Source organism: Colletes latitarsis, chromosome 6 (genome assembly GCF_051014445.1).
Source record: "Colletes latitarsis isolate SP2378_abdomen chromosome 6, iyColLati1, whole genome shotgun sequence".
In the NCBI taxonomy this organism is placed as follows: domain Eukaryota; kingdom Metazoa; phylum Arthropoda; class Insecta; order Hymenoptera; family Colletidae; genus Colletes; species Colletes latitarsis.
In genome coordinates, this window is record NC_135139.1 from 24,373,839 (window position 1) to 24,394,751 (window position 20,913).

The 20,913-nt window shown below is 29.7% G+C and overlaps 3 protein-coding genes and 1 long non-coding RNA gene across 29 annotated transcripts; 2 read left to right on the forward strand and 2 right to left on the reverse strand.

Moving 5' to 3' along the window:
* Positions 1 to 428: 428 nt before the first annotated feature.
* Crebb (Cyclic-AMP response element binding protein B) lies at positions 429 to 6,135 on the forward strand. Of its 20 annotated transcripts, none has more exons than XM_076767413.1 (9): positions 429 to 822; positions 1,184 to 1,277; positions 1,690 to 1,900; positions 2,349 to 2,498; positions 2,658 to 2,787; positions 4,175 to 4,264; positions 4,904 to 5,047; positions 5,280 to 5,367; positions 5,483 to 6,135. In XM_076767413.1, exons 3-9 carry the CDS (start codon positions 1,709 to 1,711, stop codon positions 5,625 to 5,627), a joined length of 939 nt encoding a protein of 312 aa, XP_076623528.1. In that variant the 5' UTR covers positions 429 to 822; positions 1,184 to 1,277; positions 1,690 to 1,708; the 3' UTR covers positions 5,628 to 6,135. The 20 variants fall into 20 exon arrangements, with proteins under 20 accessions (XP_076623528.1, XP_076623526.1, XP_076623533.1 ...); XM_076767412.1 differs by lacking the exon at positions 429 to 822 and adding an exon at positions 838 to 1,076; XM_076767422.1 differs by lacking the exon at positions 429 to 822 and adding an exon at positions 838 to 1,076 and having other exon boundaries at positions 1,690 to 1,801.
* A 1,790-nt stretch (positions 6,136 to 7,925) lies between these two features.
* LOC143342996 (uncharacterized) lies at positions 7,926 to 9,041 on the reverse strand. Its single transcript, XR_013079889.1, has 4 exons — positions 8,798 to 9,041; positions 8,506 to 8,569; positions 8,272 to 8,319; positions 7,926 to 8,089 (listed from the first exon to the last, which is right to left on the reverse strand). It is a non-coding gene; the product is annotated as an uncharacterized LOC143342996 (long non-coding RNA).
* Positions 9,042 to 9,427: 386 nt separating this feature from the next.
* Positions 9,428 to 18,397, forward strand: Hyccin (PI4KA lipid kinase complex subunit hyccin). 7 transcript variants are annotated; one of them, XM_076767410.1, is made up of 10 exons: positions 9,435 to 10,209; positions 10,487 to 10,621; positions 10,951 to 11,076; positions 11,156 to 11,373; positions 11,443 to 11,589; positions 11,823 to 11,953; positions 12,037 to 12,150; positions 13,953 to 14,228; positions 14,304 to 14,407; positions 17,119 to 18,397. In XM_076767410.1, the coding sequence occupies exons 1-10, from the start codon at positions 10,060 to 10,062 to the stop codon at positions 17,128 to 17,130; spliced, it is 1,413 nt and encodes a 470-aa protein (XP_076623525.1). In that variant the 5' UTR covers positions 9,435 to 10,059; the 3' UTR covers positions 17,131 to 18,397. The 7 variants fall into 7 exon arrangements, with proteins under 7 accessions (XP_076623520.1, XP_076623521.1, XP_076623519.1 ...); XM_076767405.1 differs by lacking the exons at positions 13,953 to 14,228; positions 14,304 to 14,407; positions 17,119 to 18,397 and adding an exon at positions 12,799 to 13,945 and having other exon boundaries at positions 9,428 to 9,721; positions 10,043 to 10,209; XM_076767406.1 differs by lacking the exons at positions 14,304 to 14,407; positions 17,119 to 18,397 and adding an exon at positions 12,799 to 13,303 and having other exon boundaries at positions 9,429 to 10,209; positions 13,953 to 14,090.
* A 133-nt stretch (positions 18,398 to 18,530) lies between these two features.
* LOC143342518 (uncharacterized) lies at positions 18,531 to 20,634 on the reverse strand. The gene is made up of 8 exons (XM_076766486.1): positions 20,365 to 20,634; positions 20,136 to 20,277; positions 19,844 to 20,052; positions 19,632 to 19,778; positions 19,307 to 19,542; positions 19,025 to 19,210; positions 18,789 to 18,951; positions 18,531 to 18,692 (listed from the first exon to the last, which is right to left on the reverse strand). The coding sequence occupies exons 1-8, from the start codon at positions 20,518 to 20,520 to the stop codon at positions 18,657 to 18,659; spliced, it is 1,275 nt and encodes a 424-aa protein (XP_076622601.1). The 5' UTR covers positions 20,521 to 20,634; the 3' UTR covers positions 18,531 to 18,656.
* Between the last annotated feature and the right edge of the window lie 279 nt (positions 20,635 to 20,913).

Below are 20,913 nucleotides of genomic sequence, written 5' to 3' on the forward strand. Positions count from 1 at the left end.
ATGTAATGTTTTTACAATTCTTTGCGTGAAATATATTATCACTTGAATTCTTCCTATTTCAGTGTGGGAAAGTCACATAAATACGATGATCTTGTAAACGTATAAATTAAATTAGTAGATAGACGAATATCAACTACGAATTTCATTCATTGATAGTAAACAATTCTATTATCAATCGTAACATTATAGCTCGTAAGATCTACGTAAAAGCAATTTAAGATAAATAACTAGAGAACATGAAAACTTTATCTGGATTGCATTGCATACTCGAACAATTAAAATATTTAATTCATTCTAAATTACTTACGGGAAACGATGGCTATACATATATTTATATATTACCTATTATTACAGTAAGTCGAGTTGAATAAATAAAGCAAATATAAGTTGGTTTAATGTTTCAGTTAGAAATATAATCGTTGAATCGAAAGACAGTCGCTCTTTGCCATTGCGTAGGACGTTAATATGTACGTAGCAACGGCAATTTTAGAATGTTTAACTGGTCGAATGCAATCATGTTATTACGAATTATTATTAGCAGAATCAATTGATACGTGTTTGGATTTATTTCAGACAGAATTTTCAGGAAAACGGAACCAGTATCGGTCGCGCACGAGGGTATCGGTCCCATCACTATCCGATGCACGATCAGTTTATGAGAGGGTGGAGGGAAACCGTCGGCCATTTTGATCGTGACGCGCAGCGCGGAGGTCGTGGGCTCCACCAGTGACGAAGCCACTGGAGTTTTGACGTGGCTGCTACGTACCTGCCCGTTTGCCCACTCCGATTGCAGCAAAGTTGGTGACGAGAAATACGTAACTGGTAAGTACCCAGCTGGAGAATAATAACAACCGGGCATGGACCACTGCACTTACGGTACATCCAAAATGCTCCCGAAACTACGAGCATTTGATTTCGTGATACCAGCACGGACAGTTTTACGTGTACTATGGAATATGCCGTAAAATATGGCGCCTTAAGAAAGATGTACGAATTTCTCGAAAAGGGCAATGGGGGTTACGTGATGATTCTGACATCTCTTTCCATAGCTAACCGATACTTCGTGATACCGATCGGTACAATCTCAGTCACATTGAATCGTGTTTTCCCTTTTTATAACTTCTGGCCCTTCGATTACGCACGAAAGCATCTTAAGTGTTTATTGTTCTCGTATTATTTTTAGATCTGCTTATGTAAATGACGCAGTAGCACCGCCGATCGCTGACTGGCGGGAAATTTAAAATTTTTTACATTTTAATGGATAGTCCTAATTTCGAGTAGGTACATTTTTCAATTCTCTAGCCTCGCTTTCCCCGACGATGTTTATCTTTTGTTGGAGGTTGATTTATGAAATTTCAAGTGTGCATATATTCAATTTTCTTAAATCAAGAATCATTTGCATCTTCATATAGGCCATTCTTTTCGTTAAGTACTTTGATCTATTAAAACTATTAGATTTTAAATTATTCTACTAAAATATAAACAGTGTTTCAGTGATTTGTGTAATGTTAATGACAAACGTTTAAGTAATGCAGAATAGTGTATTTGGTAAGATGTTTCTTTGCTTAATGTATTTAACAAAAGTAGTTTTCTATTATAAATGAGTATATAATAAAAATGGAAGAATATAAGGGATAAATTAAAGTTACAGAAACTATATAAATTGATAAAACTATCCTTTTTTTGCAGGGTTTGAGGTTCCCAGGCTATGGAAAGTATGGTCGAGGAAAATGGATCAGCTGTTGACCCATTGTCTACAGGTTCTCAAGGTGGTGATACATCGCCAGCAATAGCTACATCGGTACAATCTCTCAATAGAACACATCAGCAGCAAACTCATCATCTGGTAGCTTCTACCAGCATTGTGCAACTGACACTACCTTCGTCAGGGACAACACAGGTATACAGGAGAAACTCCTGTGTATCTATGTCTGATCATTTATTTACATCTTTTGTTTCAAAGCATGCATACATAATTTATTTATGCTTTAATTATAAATATAAGGTTAATCATTTAATCAAAGAGCACTGTGTATATATTAAATCTTGCATAATGCTGGTTCTTTTTGAAAACTAAAATTGAAATTTAATTTTGTTAATTAATCGATTGAAATTTATTTGTTTATTAATTTATTAGGACTATAAATCTAATATGTATTATATATTATATCTTTTCAATAAACATATTACCTCATAGTAACTTGCATATGCATGATAATATTAGAGAATTATATATGTCATTACAATTTAATTCATATTTAAACATTTTAAAAAGTATTCAAATATATACATTTTATAACGGATTTCTTACACACGTTTAATTTCATGATTTTTGTTTGTTGATTTAGGTACAATCTGTTATACAACCTAATCAACAATCAGTAATTCAAACTGCGACAAATATTCAGCCTGTTGCTATTTCAAAAGGAAACGTCATTCTTGTTAGTAAACCCAATTCTGTTATCCAAACAGCTCAAGCGAGTTTGCAGACACTTCAGGTAATTTATTCTTGTTTTTAATATACTAAATGTTAGATTATAAATATATTTTAAGATCAAATTGTGTGTTCAATATTTTATTTACGTTATCCATATTTTCTCGTAAGAATATCAATTGAATATATAGATCTTTCTTTAATGATGATACTAATATTATAGGTGGTCGAGACCGGTAGCGATGATAGTTTCTCGGACTCCGAAGAATCTCCAGAACAAAGAGGAGGTATTCTTACCAGACGACCATCTTATAAAAAAATCCTCAATGAGTTGGGTGGTGGTGAAATTACAGGTATGACAATTTTTAATCTATTTGAATATTCTATAAATCAAAAGGTCTTGAACTTTTTTATAAGAATTAAGAATGAAACTAAAATTTTGTACTTCCTCCAAATTGTTCTTGCTCTTGAGAATTAGAAACTCTTGTAAATTGTACAATTATCTAATATCAGTTTGCATAAATTTGCAAACTTACATATAAACGTTTTGTTACTTTAACAATATTGCAAATCATAGAAATAATAATGTGCATGTCAGTTCATACAATTACTATTATTTTAAGCATATTTCTTATGTAATTATTATATCAAACATTGTCTTTCATTGGTTAATATTATTTTCTATTTGAGTAAATAAATGTAAATATCTACTTTATTAACTGCCTTTTATAATGTAAATATTTAAACATACTTGACTTTTTTAAACTTATAAGGAGTATGAGTGTGATATTATATATTTTCTAATATATTATTCTATGTATGTAAAAAGAAGGAATGCCATACCAAGCTTAAAATGTGGGTTATCGTGATAAAATTTAATTTATCGATCATAAAATATCAAAGACAGTGTACTCTCCTCCAACTGCTACCTGTGTGTGCATACATTCTATTAGAAAAAAGGAATAACTGTTTTTTATTCGAGTAAATAAAATCCCACATACATTTATGATAACAAAATAATTATCTTATTACTTTCATTGTAATAATAACAAACAATATCAATTAAGCTATATCAATGATTCCAATTTTGAAGCTTTTATTGTTCTTCATTTGTAGAGTTGTTTTAAATTATAATTTTAAAAATCAATTAATTAAGATAGAGAATATAATTAAAAAGTAATGACAGTATTCATTTTTATTTATTAATTTCAACTTAATTTGTATTATTCTGTTTTTATTACAAATACACAATTATTATAAATTCATTTGCTTTTTCATGCTATTTAATTGTCATTCACTATTAATTTTAACATTAACTCTCTGTCTATTTCCTTTTTGTATGAGCTGACTGCACAGCATTGGAATATATATATTTATATACTTAAATATATTTATATATACAACAGCCAGAAAGGAAATAGCATATAAGTTTTATTTCTATTCTTATGTTATTTTATTGTATAGATATGATTTTACTTTTTGGATACAGATTTCTTGTTTCATAACAGAAAATGTATTTATGTACTTTTATGCAATCAGGAAAGCTATTTCAGAAGAAATATTAGTTGCATTATTGTAGTGCTATTGCTTCCATAAATTGGTATTATAACAGATTTATTTATATGAGTATTCTGTAAATTTCATGTTACTGGGAATTGTTTGAGTTCATTTAGACTGGATTAAATTAACACCGATAACAACTTTATTATAATGGGGGGTTATACTGATTCGGTGTTACAGACGGTCGATTGCCCCCCCTAGAATCATCTTCTGAGTGTGATTCTAACGTGGACAGTGAAGTGTCTTCCCACTCGCTTCATTATCAGACAGGTTGGTTATTTTTTCTTCTACGTATCTTTCCTGACTGTCCTAAATATCATTCGATACTATGCATATCCCAACCTTTGTCCTTTGATTTCAATAAAAATGATGTTCAAGGAGTAAATTAGAACTATCAGATTAAAGCATTTTCTTTTATATTTGTGTGTACTGCTTAACGTGACATTTTGTATCATTTGCTTGGTGTGGCATCCTCGCTTACGGGGTTCTAAATTCCGTTACATATTCAGAATTATGTAACAAAGTACAGTAAGTCCTCTACTTATGTGGTTAATTTGTTCCAAAGTTTTCCACTTGAAGGTAATTCAAGAAATAGTACCATATTTACTTCTTTATGTAAAGAAAAATTGAAGAACAGAACGCTTTGTTTAATATGTAAAGACACGCATCCGTGTAAAATATATATAAGGATATACATGGAAACGCAATTGCATGTTTGTGAATCCATGTAACCCGAGGATTCATTGTATAATAGTTAAAATATCGTTATCGGTATTTGTATTTAGTATAAAAAATATGTTATTTGAAAACCCTTCAGTAGGCTCACATTTTCTTTTTTTTTTTTTTAAATCAATTATGTATGATCGAGTTTTATAATTAATTGATAGTTGAAGCTAATGTACTTTACAGTAATTCCTGCTGGAACCATTCAAATTGCAACTCAAGCGGAGGGTGTTCCAGGGCTCCATACGCTAACTATGAGTAATGCAGCAACAGCAGGCGGCGCTATAGTACAGTATGCGCAAGGTCAAGATACACAGTTTTTTGTCCCAGGTGCGCGCTTTTTCATATTTCTTCAGTGTTATATTTCTCAGTTAAATGTGTTGTTATTGATTAAATATATGATGTATAATCGAATCTGTTTTAATAATATCGAAAACCCATTTCTAACTATAAGTCTTTACTAATTATGTGCTATATTTAAAAATAATTTGTTAAACTGATTAATAAGTTAAGCTTTACTAATTAATTATAAGCAAGGAAGATACAAATTTAGAGAGTACAGTCTCTGGCAATGTTCCAGCTTATACAGGACACGGTGTTGTAGTAGAAGATGCGGCTAGAAAAAGAGAATTAAGGTTGCTTAAAAATAGGTAAGCTCGAAATAAGATAAAAATTCTCCAAAGTTTCAGTTACTCTTGACAAAGTTTTCATTTCGTTACTTTTATTATTTTAATTTAAAATTATGTGAATACTTTCTTTTTATAGAGAAGCGGCGCGCGAGTGTAGAAGGAAAAAGAAGGAATATATAAAGTGTTTAGAAAATCGTGTTGCAATATTGGAAAATAGAAATCAGACGTTAATAGAGGAACTAAAATCCTTAAAACAGCTATGCGAGCCGAAAACTGACTGAGGTTTGTGTTTAATGTTGAGACATTGTATCAAAACTATTAACCAGCTAAAAGAACTTGTACATGTCTTCTTTGTGTACATTATCCTAAACGTTGTTAGGTAAGCAATGGTGATGTACATGCATTCTTATAAATAAGTGTTTCTGTAATATATTGTATTTAAGTGCGAATTATGAAGGCTTGTGAAACTTGCTATTACTAAAGCGAGAAGCCAAAGGTATATGAAATACGAAGGCAGCAAACTTATAGGCAATATTCAGGAAGTCAATCTATATTTTGGATAAATTTAACGATCATATAAATTCATATTGATGTTTACATATTCAAAATATGCGTTGATAATGAAAAGTAACATCAATATTTGAAGCACATTCATTTAGATTTACAGCGAATATGGGACATTGAACAGTACTTCGGTATTGTTTTACCTATACATGAACATTGTATTTGTGTAGTTTCGCTCCACTTTAGAGAACTTTACATTAGTGAAAATTCAAGAGTTATGAAAAACGAGAAAATATGTTTACCTGTAGTCAATTTATAACAGATAATTGGTCGGTGTAACAAATACTTCAGAGAAACGCCTTATACAGAATATTTGCTAATGCAATTTAGAAAGTACTAAGTACAGCCGCGAATTAAAATTACAAATTTTTTTTTTTTTTATGTAAGAAAAGGTATATTTGTTAGACAACAATGCCTGTAACTTCTTTTCCAGCTTCTTGATTTTTTTTGTACTTGACGAAGACAGAACAATTGTTAAAACGAATTTATTACGAGTTTTTAAAATTATAATACACGATTGAAGAGATATAAGGTAATTGTAAATAGATCGGAATTTTACTGACTTGATCATTGCTGCTGTAATATGTATGTGTATAAAGTGTTTCCTCAGTATAACTTATACTGTAGAGAAACATGGTATAGAAAAGCACTAGTTGAAATGCTTTCATTTGATTTTACTTTCTATCTTAAGATGCCTCAAGTGCGAAAAACTGAAGAACAGAATTTGTAAAATATGAATGTAATATATATCTGGAGTGCCTTGAAGATTTCTGTATACTTATGGGTATACAAATAATATAAACATACACACGCACGCACGCACGCGTTCACGAACACGTCATGCGCGCGCGCGTACACACAAAATGTATGTATGAAATTACGTTTTAGGTAAATATGGGTACATACAATATTTTTAAACTATGTATTACGTTATAAATTTATGTCCTGCGTAAAGATCATACAGTTGCGTTAATATTTGAATTTTAATTCTCGTATTTTCTAAAATTAAATAAAATCTTCGAACTGTCATTGTTAATTTACGCAGTGTACTATAAATTATACGGAGATGTGATTAAATGAATTTTATGTTGAAGTAGAAAAAAATGAAGATACTAAAATCAAACGAATTATATTACAAATATTTGACATTGTTAGAAAATTGTTGTGTATCCTACACATATTTACCACTATAGAAAAGATTATTCTCCAATGCATTTTTTCATATAGAATGGGATTCTGTGACCTAAGTTAAATCTATTTGATGTATAATTTTGATTGTTATATGTTTATAAAAAAATATACTTTCGTATATAAAAAAATCCAGTTTGATCATTCAGTAATTTTAAATAAATTATTTGATGTTTTTTAAAGTAAACATTGATAAACCAATACAAATTATGGACACACACCGTAATTTCTAGAAAATAATGTAGTAATGAAATTACATTGCATATTATTTATAGATAAATTTTTTTTTTTTTATTTTACAAAAGTAGTGTATACTTTTTATGAAATATATTTTAAAATGACTGATCAGGCTGGAAAGACTGCGAACTTGCTGCATGATTTTTCGATTTATTTTTCTTGAAATTTTTGAAAGATAAATGCAACTATACATTTCGACTATACGTTCTTCTGGTACATGCTTGATGTGTAATTTACGATTATACAGTTTTTATCCAATTGGAAACTAGATCATTTCCGAATTATTCTCTATAAACTGAAAGTACAATGTACTTATAGTGACGTGTTATAAAATAAAAACGATTCACTATAAGTTCCCTTTTTTATGAATTGAAATTTTATTTGGGAGAAACATTTCTCTCCACACTTTCATCTGTTTTAATGTTAATCATATGTATCATATATGTATATCTTGATTGCTGCACCGATATTATGAAATATTGTATATAGATAATATATGTATTTTTACATATCATCTGCCTTTAAAAAATATAGTTCATAAACCTCTTTAAAGGTAGTGTTATTTCTATAAATAATATATAGTAAAATGGTAAATATATTAAAATTTTTATTTTTAACTATAATTTTAACTGACCACTTCGATCAGTATAGAGCATGTACAAATGTTTATAAAATGTTATTTATCATTTATATGGTTATTTCTTCCAACAAAGTACAAATTAGATGTTACAGCCATGTTGAGGTATCTTGTCACCTAAAATATATTAATGTGAGAAAATACATGTTCTAAGAATTCCATGATTTTTTATCAGAGTTTTAAAATTCAGTTGGTAGTGCATGTAAAAACTAATCACTGGTTCATAATTAATGGTTAAAATATCATCACACATGGGAATACTATAATAATATCTATACATAGAAGAAAGTAATACTAACCATGAATTAAATTTGGCTATTTCTTGTAGTTTCTTTTTGTTGTGAAAGCTGTAATGGATAAAACTAAAATAAATTTTAGTTGATAATATAATAATGAATTACTTTGTATGAAACAATTCAGTTGGTAGTGCATGTATTAAATAATCATAATTATCATGTAAACGGTTGAAAATTTCATCATTCATAAAATTGTAATTTATAGTTTAATTATAGATAAACAATAATGTTACTTACATTCAAGCTATAGATTTGATACATCCACTTTTTTGTCAAAATCCCAAACACGTGGTACCACCATCTTGCAAATACATAAAATTTGATTACGTGCTAATTAATGTTATTAAAATATCATACAAAATAATAGAAATCGTTAAAAAATATATATTCCAAACTTTAATAAATAAGAAGAATAATCGATTACGACATTACTGTATGATTGTCATAATTGATCATTGAAGATGTCTTTGGATTAATAAATTTATAAGGAATATGAATCCACGCTGAGAAATCAACAGAAAGTACTTACGAGTTTATGCTTTTATGTAATTGATCACTTCCTAAGCACGATTAAAATTGTTGATCACATTGTACCATAACGTTTCCACTCTTTCAAGTTGAATAAATTTTTTCTATCGTTCTTACTATTGCTAACAACAAATTTTCGAAGCACATGTTGAATTGTTTCGCACAAAGCTGGACTCGAAACGATTGAACGCGATGGCGGCGATGGAAGACTAAACGAAAATTTTGGCGTGTCCACATATATATATAAAAATGGCTGCGTACGCAAGTGTACGTAAGTGGGGAGCAGTTTCCCCTGAGCACAAGTCTGTCGTTTGGTAACATTAAATATGACTAGGGAAATTAGAATATATGTTACTTTGTGACGAAACTACGTGATTTGACAAATATTTTAAATCTATTTTTACCTATATTACATTATTTGGTATTTTTATATACCTAATTATTGCAGAATTTTAATTACTATACTAAATTAATAACTTCCATTGAATCCGTATCTGTACGGGGCACATCGCCTCGTTGTTTCGATCCTGTCGCAATCACATGGTTTTATTTACTAAAATTTTATTTCGTCGAACTAAAGATTATACGTACAGACTATGTAATTATGGAATCAATACAGGAATGGAGTCATTGTAAGATATATAATTAATTATATAACCAATTAAAAAATATGTTTCAATCCTGTTATCTCTATTTAATTTCGACCAATCAAGAATTCTGATACATCCTATATCTACCATAGATACATACCTATCTATGTGTACTACTTATTCAATCACGATAGTTAGATAGTTACAAGTGTCGGAGTCCGACGGTCGAGATTTATTCGAGTGTCATTCTAGGAAGACACGGAGGTAGTGTGAGACGTTACAGCATGATTCCGGATAAGTTTGAACTTTGTTAGCTGTCGTCGATTGATAAAAAGGTGATCGTTATCAAGATCAGAGGACTTGAACTTAACACTGAAATCGCGTGTGATAGTGACGCAAAGCGATGTTAACGATATTCCGTGTTATCACAGTTGTCGACTGTAAATCGCTCGATCCTCGAATTTATTTAAGTTTGTCATAAATTCGATAATAAACATTAATTTAGAACAATGAAGCGTGCTCGATGTGTTGCTCGTAGAAGTCGTTTGTGAATAACTAATAATTCCTGAAATCGGTGTAATGATCGTCAAAGTATTAGATGGTTTATTTTGGGTGCCGAAATTTCTCATCAACAAAATCCTGATTTATTGACACAGGCGAGAGAAAAGTGAAAATGACGGAGAGTTTAATAAATGAGTGGCTGGCAGACTGTGCGGATGTCTCGCTGTCAGAGCTCCACACTTTCGCTACCACTTTGTTACAAGACAACGAGATAGTCAGAGCACTTTATGTGCTCTTAGAAGAACGTGGCAAATACAGTCAGGTAGCTTGTTATTGACACACATTATTGTTTCCGCTTAAATGAAAAAGTATAAATTTAAATTTTTTACAAATAACATTTAAGATGTATATGTTGTTTCTGAATTTTGTTCAACTTGCTTTTCAACCATTTATCAGTAAATTCAATTCAAATTCTATCCTTAACAGAACGAAAATTGGATAAAGTATGCTTTTTTCTTTATATTTTTTAGATTTGTTAATAAAATTCTATACTTCTAAATTATATGTGATTCAATTGTATTAATAATTTCTTGTTATAGTTGGTGGATACAGTATGTGATCAGTTGTATAATTTCTATCGCTCTCGGGAAACAGAATTGCAAAGGTTTACCTTGCAGTTTTTACCAACATTAGTATACATTTATTTAAATTCTGCAGCTCATGGTGATATCAAGGTAAACTATGTAATTAAGAACAAAAGACAATTAAATATGAATGTCATTAATGTTTTATGAAGTTGTGCCATTAAAAACAATTTGTAAACAAATGTTATATAATACTAATCAACTGTAATTTAAGTTTTAATTATACGGAACAGTAATTATTGCTTTTTACTTAATTATAGAATAGGTGTATCAAGTTCAAATGCATAGCCTATAATTTTTATTTAATGAACATTGTATCAGTAATTTATGTTAACTGTTTGTTATGATCTTAATTATGATAACTGTTTGTTTTTAAGCCTTTCAATTTTTCCATAGTTTGTAATAAACTCCTTTTACAGAATTGTCGATCTGTAGAAACATTATTGATTGGATTGTATAATCTGGAAATAGTAGATAAATCTGGGCAACAAAAAGCAATTTCTTTTAGATTACCATCGCTTGCCATGCTTTCTATATTTCACGAGGTATGTTCTTTATTGGAAACAAGTATTAGAAGAACATTGTTATAATTTGCTTAAAATATTTATTACTTGTATTCTGTAGCCTGCAAGTCTAGCACCTGCTTCTTTAACAGAGAGTGCAGTACGCAGATTCGAAGAGTGTAATACAAAATTAGTCAGCTGGGGACCGCTGCAGCAAGTAGAAACACTGAATGCACAGAACAGATTGAAAGTTATGACTGCTCTTCTCTTCATCTACAATCAACAGCTTGGTTACATAAGTAAATTCGCTTTGGAACAATTATGCAAAGTTGCTACCAAGTAAGGTGACATTTGTGGTTTTCATACATTTAGTAAGGGTAAAATAATTTACTTCGTGAATTGTTATAGGCTCGTCACTCAAGGATTTATGAAACCTGGGCATCATCAACGATCTTCATATGGAAGCGAGTCTAGTTTTGTCCCGAGACTTTTACCGCGTATACCTGTGTCCAGTCAATTTCTCCTTGAATTCTTGCATGCTGTATATTTTGCTATGTGTGTAATATATTACTCATTTAATAGTAACTTATAAATTAGGGATTATTCAATTATTTTACGAGAGTAGAAGCAATACTTTTATACGATAATATTAAGTTGATAAAATTGGGTAGCTCGTCCTGTATAATAAAAATAACAACACTGACATTTTTGTTTTAAATTAACGATGTCCTTAAGCGATACAATAAATACATTGAATTATGTAAATAAAACGTAATATATATTGGCAGGTATAATGACTGTTGGAATCTAGGAAATCAAGCAGTAGAAGATATTCATAATCGAGCATGTTACGAGGCGTATCCAGATGTTATGCTAGTCACAAATGCTATACGCAATTCCGCTAGTTCCGGGCCGTCAGGTATGTGAAATTTGGATCAAAATATTGTAATAGATAGTATAATAAGGAATGCCAGGTATCATACAATTATTTCATAATTTCAGGTCACCTTAGCGAAGGACCAATCGGTATTAGTGTTGCGTTATCACCAAGTGCAACCGCGACGGTATCTAAATCTATGATCACAAACGCCTCCTTCCGAACTAAAAAATTACCAGGTACGCTTTCATGCATTAAAAATTGTCTTCTAATAATTATTGTCTAAGAATAATTCATCAAATTAATGCGCCCAAGTGTTTCATTAATGTCTGTTTTGTAGTACCTTCTGCACACAGTATACAGAATTTGTTTTTTGTTAGATTATGACTATCCAGCATGTTATCAATGTGATCATGTTGTGTAGTAATTGTCAGTTAGTATGCACTAAAATATTAGATAAATATCAACAAGAGTTCTATATGGAAAAATTTTGTTTCGATAAAATATTAAGATAAATATACTGCATACAGAGAACTCGCATACTGTATACAGAGAACTCGCGTGTATAGAATCGAACGTGCATGAGTACACTATGTGTCTAATATACAAATCATTTTGCATGCAAACCCATCTTTGTAAATATATGTTAGTTTATGTCTAGAATTTAGTATATATAAAAATTGTTAGTTATTTTTAATAGTTCAAAAGTCCTTTGAATTCGTGCCACGAAAATCTGGTCTATTTGTATGAAATTATTCTCATTTACGAGAATATGCGTTTTAATCGTACGGAACAGAATTACATTCAAACATTTACACAATTACAAACACATTTAACAAATTACTGGATTCAGCAAATGTGCATTGGTTGCAAACATGTGTCATTAGACGATCTGGATGAGAAGTTATTCACGTCTGAACCGAGCATCGCTACTCTACACGAAAGTCAACGAATACCAACAGTACCAAGGAGATCGAAGTGGTTTCCTGAGCAGTCGAAGCATTCGATCATTCCCCCAAGCGAAGAAGACGTCATAATTAAAAAAGTCAGTTCTTCCTCGTTGGAGAATTCCAAACGTGGAAGTGTGTGCAGTATTCAGAGCTCGCCTAATAAATCCTCCCCTAAAAGGAACAAAGAATATTCGAGAAGAAATACATCTAAACACAATGAAGATCACACTTCGAAGATGGATCTACAAACGAGAAAGGAGCGCAAAGAAAACTCTGACTTAGCTTACAATGAGAACAAAATCGGCTCTGGATCGCATTTGTACAGTGTACTGGAAGATCAAGTTCTAGGAGAAATAATCCACAAATCGATGGAAAATTTATATTTGGACGGAAATAAATCAATTGGTTACCATACAACTGCTGCTTTATCAACGAATACATGGTATTAGTGGTTCAGTTTCAGCACTTTAGGATCACCCATCTTTCTTCAGTAAACACACGGCAGATTAGCTGTTACACTATGTAACGTTAAGCGGTTTAATTATCAGCAATTTATGTATTTATTGATAAATTCGTTTCAGAGACACCATCATTTAAGAACAGTAAAATTACAAGTTTAATGTATTATGTACATTGAGGTGCACATATTTGGAAATTGCATGCTTTTGGCACGTTTGTTTGCATCGGAGATATCAAATTTGTTCTAATGCAGGTTTACCTTAATCCCTTTACGTTTCTTTTTCTATTATTATTAGCTTTAATCTCATTCTTTTTCTTTCATAAAAGCACAAGTTAGCATATGCAATTATTGTACTTTCTGTTTATTAAATGTGTACAAAATTGTTTTTTGTCATTCTTGCCGATTCAGTGGTTACAAATACGAATATTGTATACTTCATTTTATTATGCGTATATTTCTTGTACATATTTTGTACGTGTGTATGCATTCGTAACAAACGTTTATTTCTTTCGATGTCTCTTTCGTAAATGAGTGCATGATTTGCTTTAATTTTCAGTGTTTCGATATATACTTTTATCGAATTATAGTAATAACGTGGTTCTACATTTTTTTTTGTTTCATTTTTGTTCAGATGACATACCGATTCAAGTAACAAAAGAAGATTCCGGAGGAGAAGGTAAGAGTAATCTTGTGTCGATCACAGAAGAAGAAACTGCGGAACCAAATAGAGGTGGTACGACGAGACAATCGAAGGATCAAAAGACTGCTTCAAAGATGACGAATTTTCCAGTACTTGGGAAAAAACCTCGGGAAAAGGATGGTAAGGTAACTAAGATTCCTCATGTCAGTGCGTCCGAAAAGGAGAAGAAACTTGGATCTCAGGCAACCTCGAAAGATAGTATCAAAGGTAGTTCCTCAATGTTGAATAGTGAATCGACGGAAATCGATGGCAATCGAGACTCTAATGTTTCTTTGATTGAAGGGGAACGTCTTGCCTTAGGTGGCGATATAGATAATACTAATATGGAAGCTCCTATTAATCTAAGAACACATAATGAAACAGAATCAATGACTTCATCTATTCAGGTTAGCTCTGTTTAAATTATTAAACATAGGTTTATAACATAAAAAGAAAAAAAACAAGAAAAATAGTAGTGGGCTATACTGAACAACTACATTGTTCTGCTAAATCGGTTGTGTGTAGTTTATGCTTTTCCTACAATTAAGCATTTATGTAACATGTTTTGTGTATTATTTCATTAACTCTATGTAGAAAGACTAAGGGGGGAGGGAGGGTGAAAAAGAGGATAACGGTTACATAAGTAGATAATTTAATTACTTTATTATTCAGCGTTACCCAAGTCTGTTCCACATAGAGAACTGAATCTTTAATCAACTCTGTAATCACGATACGTTGGTATCAGCTTGTCCAATTCATATTTTGTAAATTGTAAAGGTTTCGCGGAGAATTTACGAATGAGATGTTCTTTTTCGTACATACAAAGATCGTTGTCTAATAAAAAAAATATAGAAAACGTAGATGGGTTCAAAGAGTCTCCTCCCTTAGACTTCGATGTAACAGTATATAACTCAATCTTTGTAGAATTAAATCACAAATGTAGTGAGTTTCTGAGAAATATTGAAACAGCATTTAAGGAAATATTGTGATGGAATCGAAGGTTTTTGTATTCAGAGTTGTTTCAGAAATGGCTCATTACTATACCGATCTCCGTAATTAGATTAAAAAATTGAAAAAAAAAAACTAATGGGGAAGGGAACAATAAAATAACAATATATAATTTCCTTTGATGGATGTATATAAGTGTATATTAAAATGTTCTGTTAATTGTCTTTATAACATGCCTTTTAATGTATTGAATAGATTTATGCTTTTTGCAAACTTTTTACTTATGATTTTTCTATGGATTTTAATAATTAGGAAATGCAGTAGACTTTTGTTAAACGAAAAAAAGTGAAAACTCATGATAACATTAGTTGTTACCGATTTAGTATTTGAATAATTTAAAACATAAATACTTCTAAACCGAAAAAATGTACTTATTTATATTTCCCTCTAAATTACACTCAATGTTTAATTAAATGGTATTACTCTTCATATTTAAAATATTTAATTATATCATGCTTGTGTTACAATTTTTGTTGGAAAATTTAAAGCGTATAAGATGAGAAAAAACGGCTAATAATTGTACAAGGGACAGTAATATAATTCTGTATTCAATGACAGAAAATAATCAAATGTGTTTTATATTTTCATGAAAAATATAATTTATTATATCTTTAACTATTGGATACTCTGTGAACAGAATGCAACACGACTGACTTGTCTTTTTAGACAGTATAAAAATAAACGTAGAAAAATCTTGTAATTTTCGTAACAATCATATTTTCTATAATGTATCTTTATGCCTGCCTGTATGCATATAGTTGCCTGTAAATTATGTTTAGATGAAGATGTGTTTTTGTATAAATTTCTACGTGGAGAAATGTTTTTAGCTAACATTCTGTCAATCTTGTAACAAATTCAAAATTATTTGTATCAATGTTTTTTCATAATTATAATATTAATAGACTTAAGGTCTTTCGATTCGTAGATTTTTTATTTTATGCACGATTTTAAACGATATTTATTTAATATAATTATATGAATTGTGTTGAATTACATACAAAGTTATATTTAAGAACAAAATTCTTGGTACGATATTATTGAATATAATTTGTAATAAAAAAAAAAAGTAATTGTAGAGAAATATTTGAAAATAAATCCTTACAATTCATGCAATATTTACATATGACAAAAGAAAATGAAATCTTGGAATTGGTATTTACTTGAAAAGACTGTATATTGCATCACATCATTATCTAGTCTAATAAAAAAAGTCTATCTGTATGATTTTTTTATAACCAATCAGAGTGTTCAATAAACCTGTTATATGCATATTAATGTTAAAACAAAAAGAAATGTACAATACATTCACATAAACGTGTATTTAAAGTAACTGTTTAATTTTTGTAATGCTGCTACAAACTTCTAAACAATCCTATAATTTAGTGTATCAAATAACGAAAGAAGGCTGGTTGTATCATATTTTTTAAGAAAGCTTAAGCTATATAGCTACATAGCTTTGTGAAATATCATTAAACAAAATGTTATTTTTGTGGAAAAGAATGTATATTTTTATCTTAGCTCTGTTGAAAAATTGTGCATACATTGTAAAGATTTAATGTATTATGTTGCAGTAGAATATCGAAATTATTTCTTATTCTTGTGTATTTTTATAATTATTAATGATACATAACGTATTTTTTATAAAAAAAAAATAAAAATAAAAATTTTATTTTTACGTATCTTTGATTTCAATCGAATATTGTGCAAGGCATGCGTTACTAAATTGATTTTTGCATTGTATTTCAAGTATCAGTAGTACTGAATTAGATTAGATAGTCTTTCATAATCAGTAGGATTTTGGAAAAAATAGAAAAACTCTTTCTAATATACACATTTGGTATACTATTTAGAACAATGACACATGAATTTAAAATGAATGATTTTTTTTTACGTTACTTGAAAATTCTGTATAGATAATTCGCGGTGTATAAATTAACCCCGGAGATACGAAAATAGACACAAAGTTTATAGATTTAATTTATTTTAAAGAATGGTCAGAATCGAGTTTTCTGTATCACTGCCACGTAGAGTAATTTAATCAAATTAATTGTATTAACGATTTAAGTTTAAAAATTTAGTTGAAAGTATATACTTCATTGTATTTACACAGACGCGCCCGTGACGCCATGTGTTTAAATTAAACGAACAAGAAATAATGCCGATAGTAAGAAGTATTAAAAACTTGCACAGAGAAGAAACTTAAATAGTATTGCGAAAATAATATGTTAAATGTTTATCGAATTTGTTGAAATACTTGTACAAAAGGCAAGAGAACGAGGAATTGGTAAATATGTAAGAAATGTAACAATTCACGTACATTTGGGAGCCACTGTTCACGATTTATCGAAGGATTACTCCTTACTATAAATATTTGCCAAATTCTCTTCTGTATTTAGCCCTTTCTTATAGATACCTCAAAGCAAAACATTATGTACATAGTGTATATCACAGTTTCGTAATAAATGTTAATATACACACAGAATGTGTAGTATCAAACAGAGCAGCACGTACGTTTGTACAGATAAAATCATGATAATTCATGAATGCTGTTATACATAATGTACATTATTTTAGTTTGTAATCATACTGTTAAAGCTTGTTATATCGTTATAAAGCTGTCAATATGTATATAATACATCGAACTTATTCCACCGAAAATACGATTGAACCTTTTTATAGTTTAAATTATATGCTTACTAGAGAAACGGTATTCTGAAATTTGTTAACGAAGTTATATCAAAATTAAGGTTACATTTCGATCTCCTACACGAAGTGTTCCACTTTTTTGTAATGGCAAAATTGCAATTAACACACTGGCAATTGTAAACTTACACCGTTAATGTGTTAAATGACAAATATCGATTTCGTGATTTCTAAATTTACTAATTATTAATGGATATAGTAAAATCAATTTTGTAAATAAAGCCTCGAGAATTGATATTTTCGGAAAATTTTGAATTTCACGAATACAATAAGTTTTCTACTTTAAACGTAAATCAAGTATACGATTTGTTTTATCATTTCAATAGTGACGAAAACAATTAAATAAAACTCATTGTTATTGTTGAAAAAGTAAAAGAATTTTCAAAGATATTTACTCTTATCAATACTATGTACTGTAGAAAACATCTGAATGCTATAGCACCGAAAATCATAAATATCGAAACTACTTGGCAATATGTGTAATAAAAATATTTAAATAAGCGAATAACAAAATCAAAGTACTTATGTTATTTCTCGTATGAAAGATATTCATATGTTACTATCTTGCATATTTATTATCATTCCAAGTATTAATGTTTCACAGTTACTGAATAATACGATAAAGTTAACATTTAGATAAATAGGTACAGTTAACTATATGTATAAATGACTATGTAAAAATACTGTTAACATATGTAATTAAACAAAATATAAAAAGCTAATTTTATTTGCACTTCATTTCCTATGATTTGCACTATTTTAAAATGTAAAACATGATATTAAGTTAAGCTAACATTTACATTGTTACGTATTCTTATATTTACTATAGGCACTTGAACAACATGGAAACTGATAGTAACCATGCTAAAATTATTCGCTTATCATAATGGTAATATTATCAGTAACAAAAAATAATCTAACCTTGTAATGATTATTATATCCGTTTTAGTGGTTTGTCCATGTTTCCCATAAAGCTTTTTCCTGGTAACAGAAAAAATATTTCATTTATTATTACTTGCACTAGTTGAAAGTGAATTCAAGTATATATACATATTGCATAATTCTAATTAAACTTACAGTCATCATTTCATTGTTCCAAATATCCTGATAATTTTTATTAAGTGCTACTGTTTCTTCTTCCAATTTTTTTATGACACTTTGTATTTTCTTCAATTTTAAGCAATCTTCATTATGTTGAACTTGTACTTCTTCTAATTCTTCTTGACATAATTTTTTCTTACTGTAATTGATACGAATTTTGTATAATTCTACGTAAAAATATTAATATTTTATTTACTTTTTTTTTTAAATACCTCAACAATTGTGTACTTAAATTACGTAAAGGATTAAGACGCTCTTCGTTTTGTGCGTGAAGTTCATCTACTTCGTTATCTCTGCGCCCATCTTTTTGGCTCTCTAATCTTCTTTCAAATTCCTTGATATCCGTTTTAAGCATTTCAATCTGTTTCTTACTACTGTCTCTTTCTGTAGTTATTTTTCTAAAGAAGAAAAAAAGTATGCATATACGAAATATGAAAGAGCGACATTCCAATGTTCTAATTGCATGTGTGTTAAAAATAGAATTGCATAAATACTTTAATTGTTCGATCGTATCCGGTACTTCGCCAAATTTATCCAATTGTTTCTGAATAAAAGTAAGAATAGCATTTTGTTGTTCAATTAAATGCTTTTTATCCTGATATGCTTCTTGCATCATTTCGCGTTGTTTGTTTTGAGAACTCTGTTGCTTTTCCAATTCATTTAAACGCATTTTATACTTCTCAGGAGACTTTACAATTTCTGACTGTAATTCTACTATAGTTTTGCTCAACTGTAATTATACATTGCTATTTGTATTAAGTTTATTTGCACACTATTATATGCATGTATTTTCAGTTCTGTTTTTAAACTTTCACTTACCTTTAAAGCTTGTGCCTTGTAAGTTCCGCTAAGCTCCAAGAATCGCTGTTTCCTCTCTTCTTCTGCAGACATTTTTGCCATTACTTTGGCATGCTTGTTGTTATTAGCCTCGAGCTTGGCTTGTTGTTTCTGAATCTCAGCAATATACTAAAAGAAAATAGAATGTACAAAATTGTAGATGTAAGTTAAAGTAATTCGTTAAAAAATAATACCTGATTCTTCAATGATAACTGCTTTGCAGTATGCAATGCTTTATCATTTAACATTTTAAACAATTCATTCTTCCTGTCTATCAGGTCTTGGAATATCTTTTCTTTGTTTTTAATTTCATCAACTTTATCCTTTATGTCTGACTGTTTAGTAGTTGCGTACAATATAAAATTTGCAAAGAATTTTGCTTGTTTACGTATCCTCTTTGAACCTAATTGGTAGAAGTTATTTTTAATTCAATTATTCTATTAATTGCAGTCTTAAACTTGGAAATTTAGTCTGTGAGATATGTACCTGGACTGATGATATCTGTGATACATAACTCCTTTATATATATACGTTCACATATCTGTATCATAGCAACTTGCAAATTTAAGAGTCCAATTATTTCAGTATCTTCACTGTACGACATTATGTCTTGTTGCTCCAATGTTGGCTACAATATGAATTTATATAAGACAATAAATCTATACTTCGATAATAAAAACCGATTGAAATTGAAAATGTTAAAATAATGTCTTACTTTAGAAATTGCGCCAACATCTATATGAAATCTTCTTAGAAATGTAGTGATCAAGTTGACCACAAACTGCTCCGTCGGATTCTTCAAATCATTTATGCTTGACGGGAGGCAAGCATCCAGCACAACGTTATTAATTTGTTCTATATCCGAGTCCATCTTTTGAACAAATAATTTCTTATCGTCTGCAAATTGTTTTAGTAAATTTCGTTAAAAACTGTTCCAGCCAGACGTGAAATTACATTCAACAGTTGCTTTCGAACATATTTAAATACTAACGCTTGCGCAAATGATACATTATTAGACTATATACAGTCGTATACAATACAGAAGCTACAGTCTAGTTAACACCAAAATCATAGTTCCCAGATTACAGAGTTGAGTAAATTTATATATTTTCAAATTCCATGAAATTTCACCCGAGATCGAAATTTTAAAAATACTTTTTTTATTTCAGATTTTAAAAAATAGTAAAAAAGTAACTGAATTGTAATGATCATATTTATTTAATAAGAAGTGTACACAATTTTAAAATAGCGTTATTTGACTTCT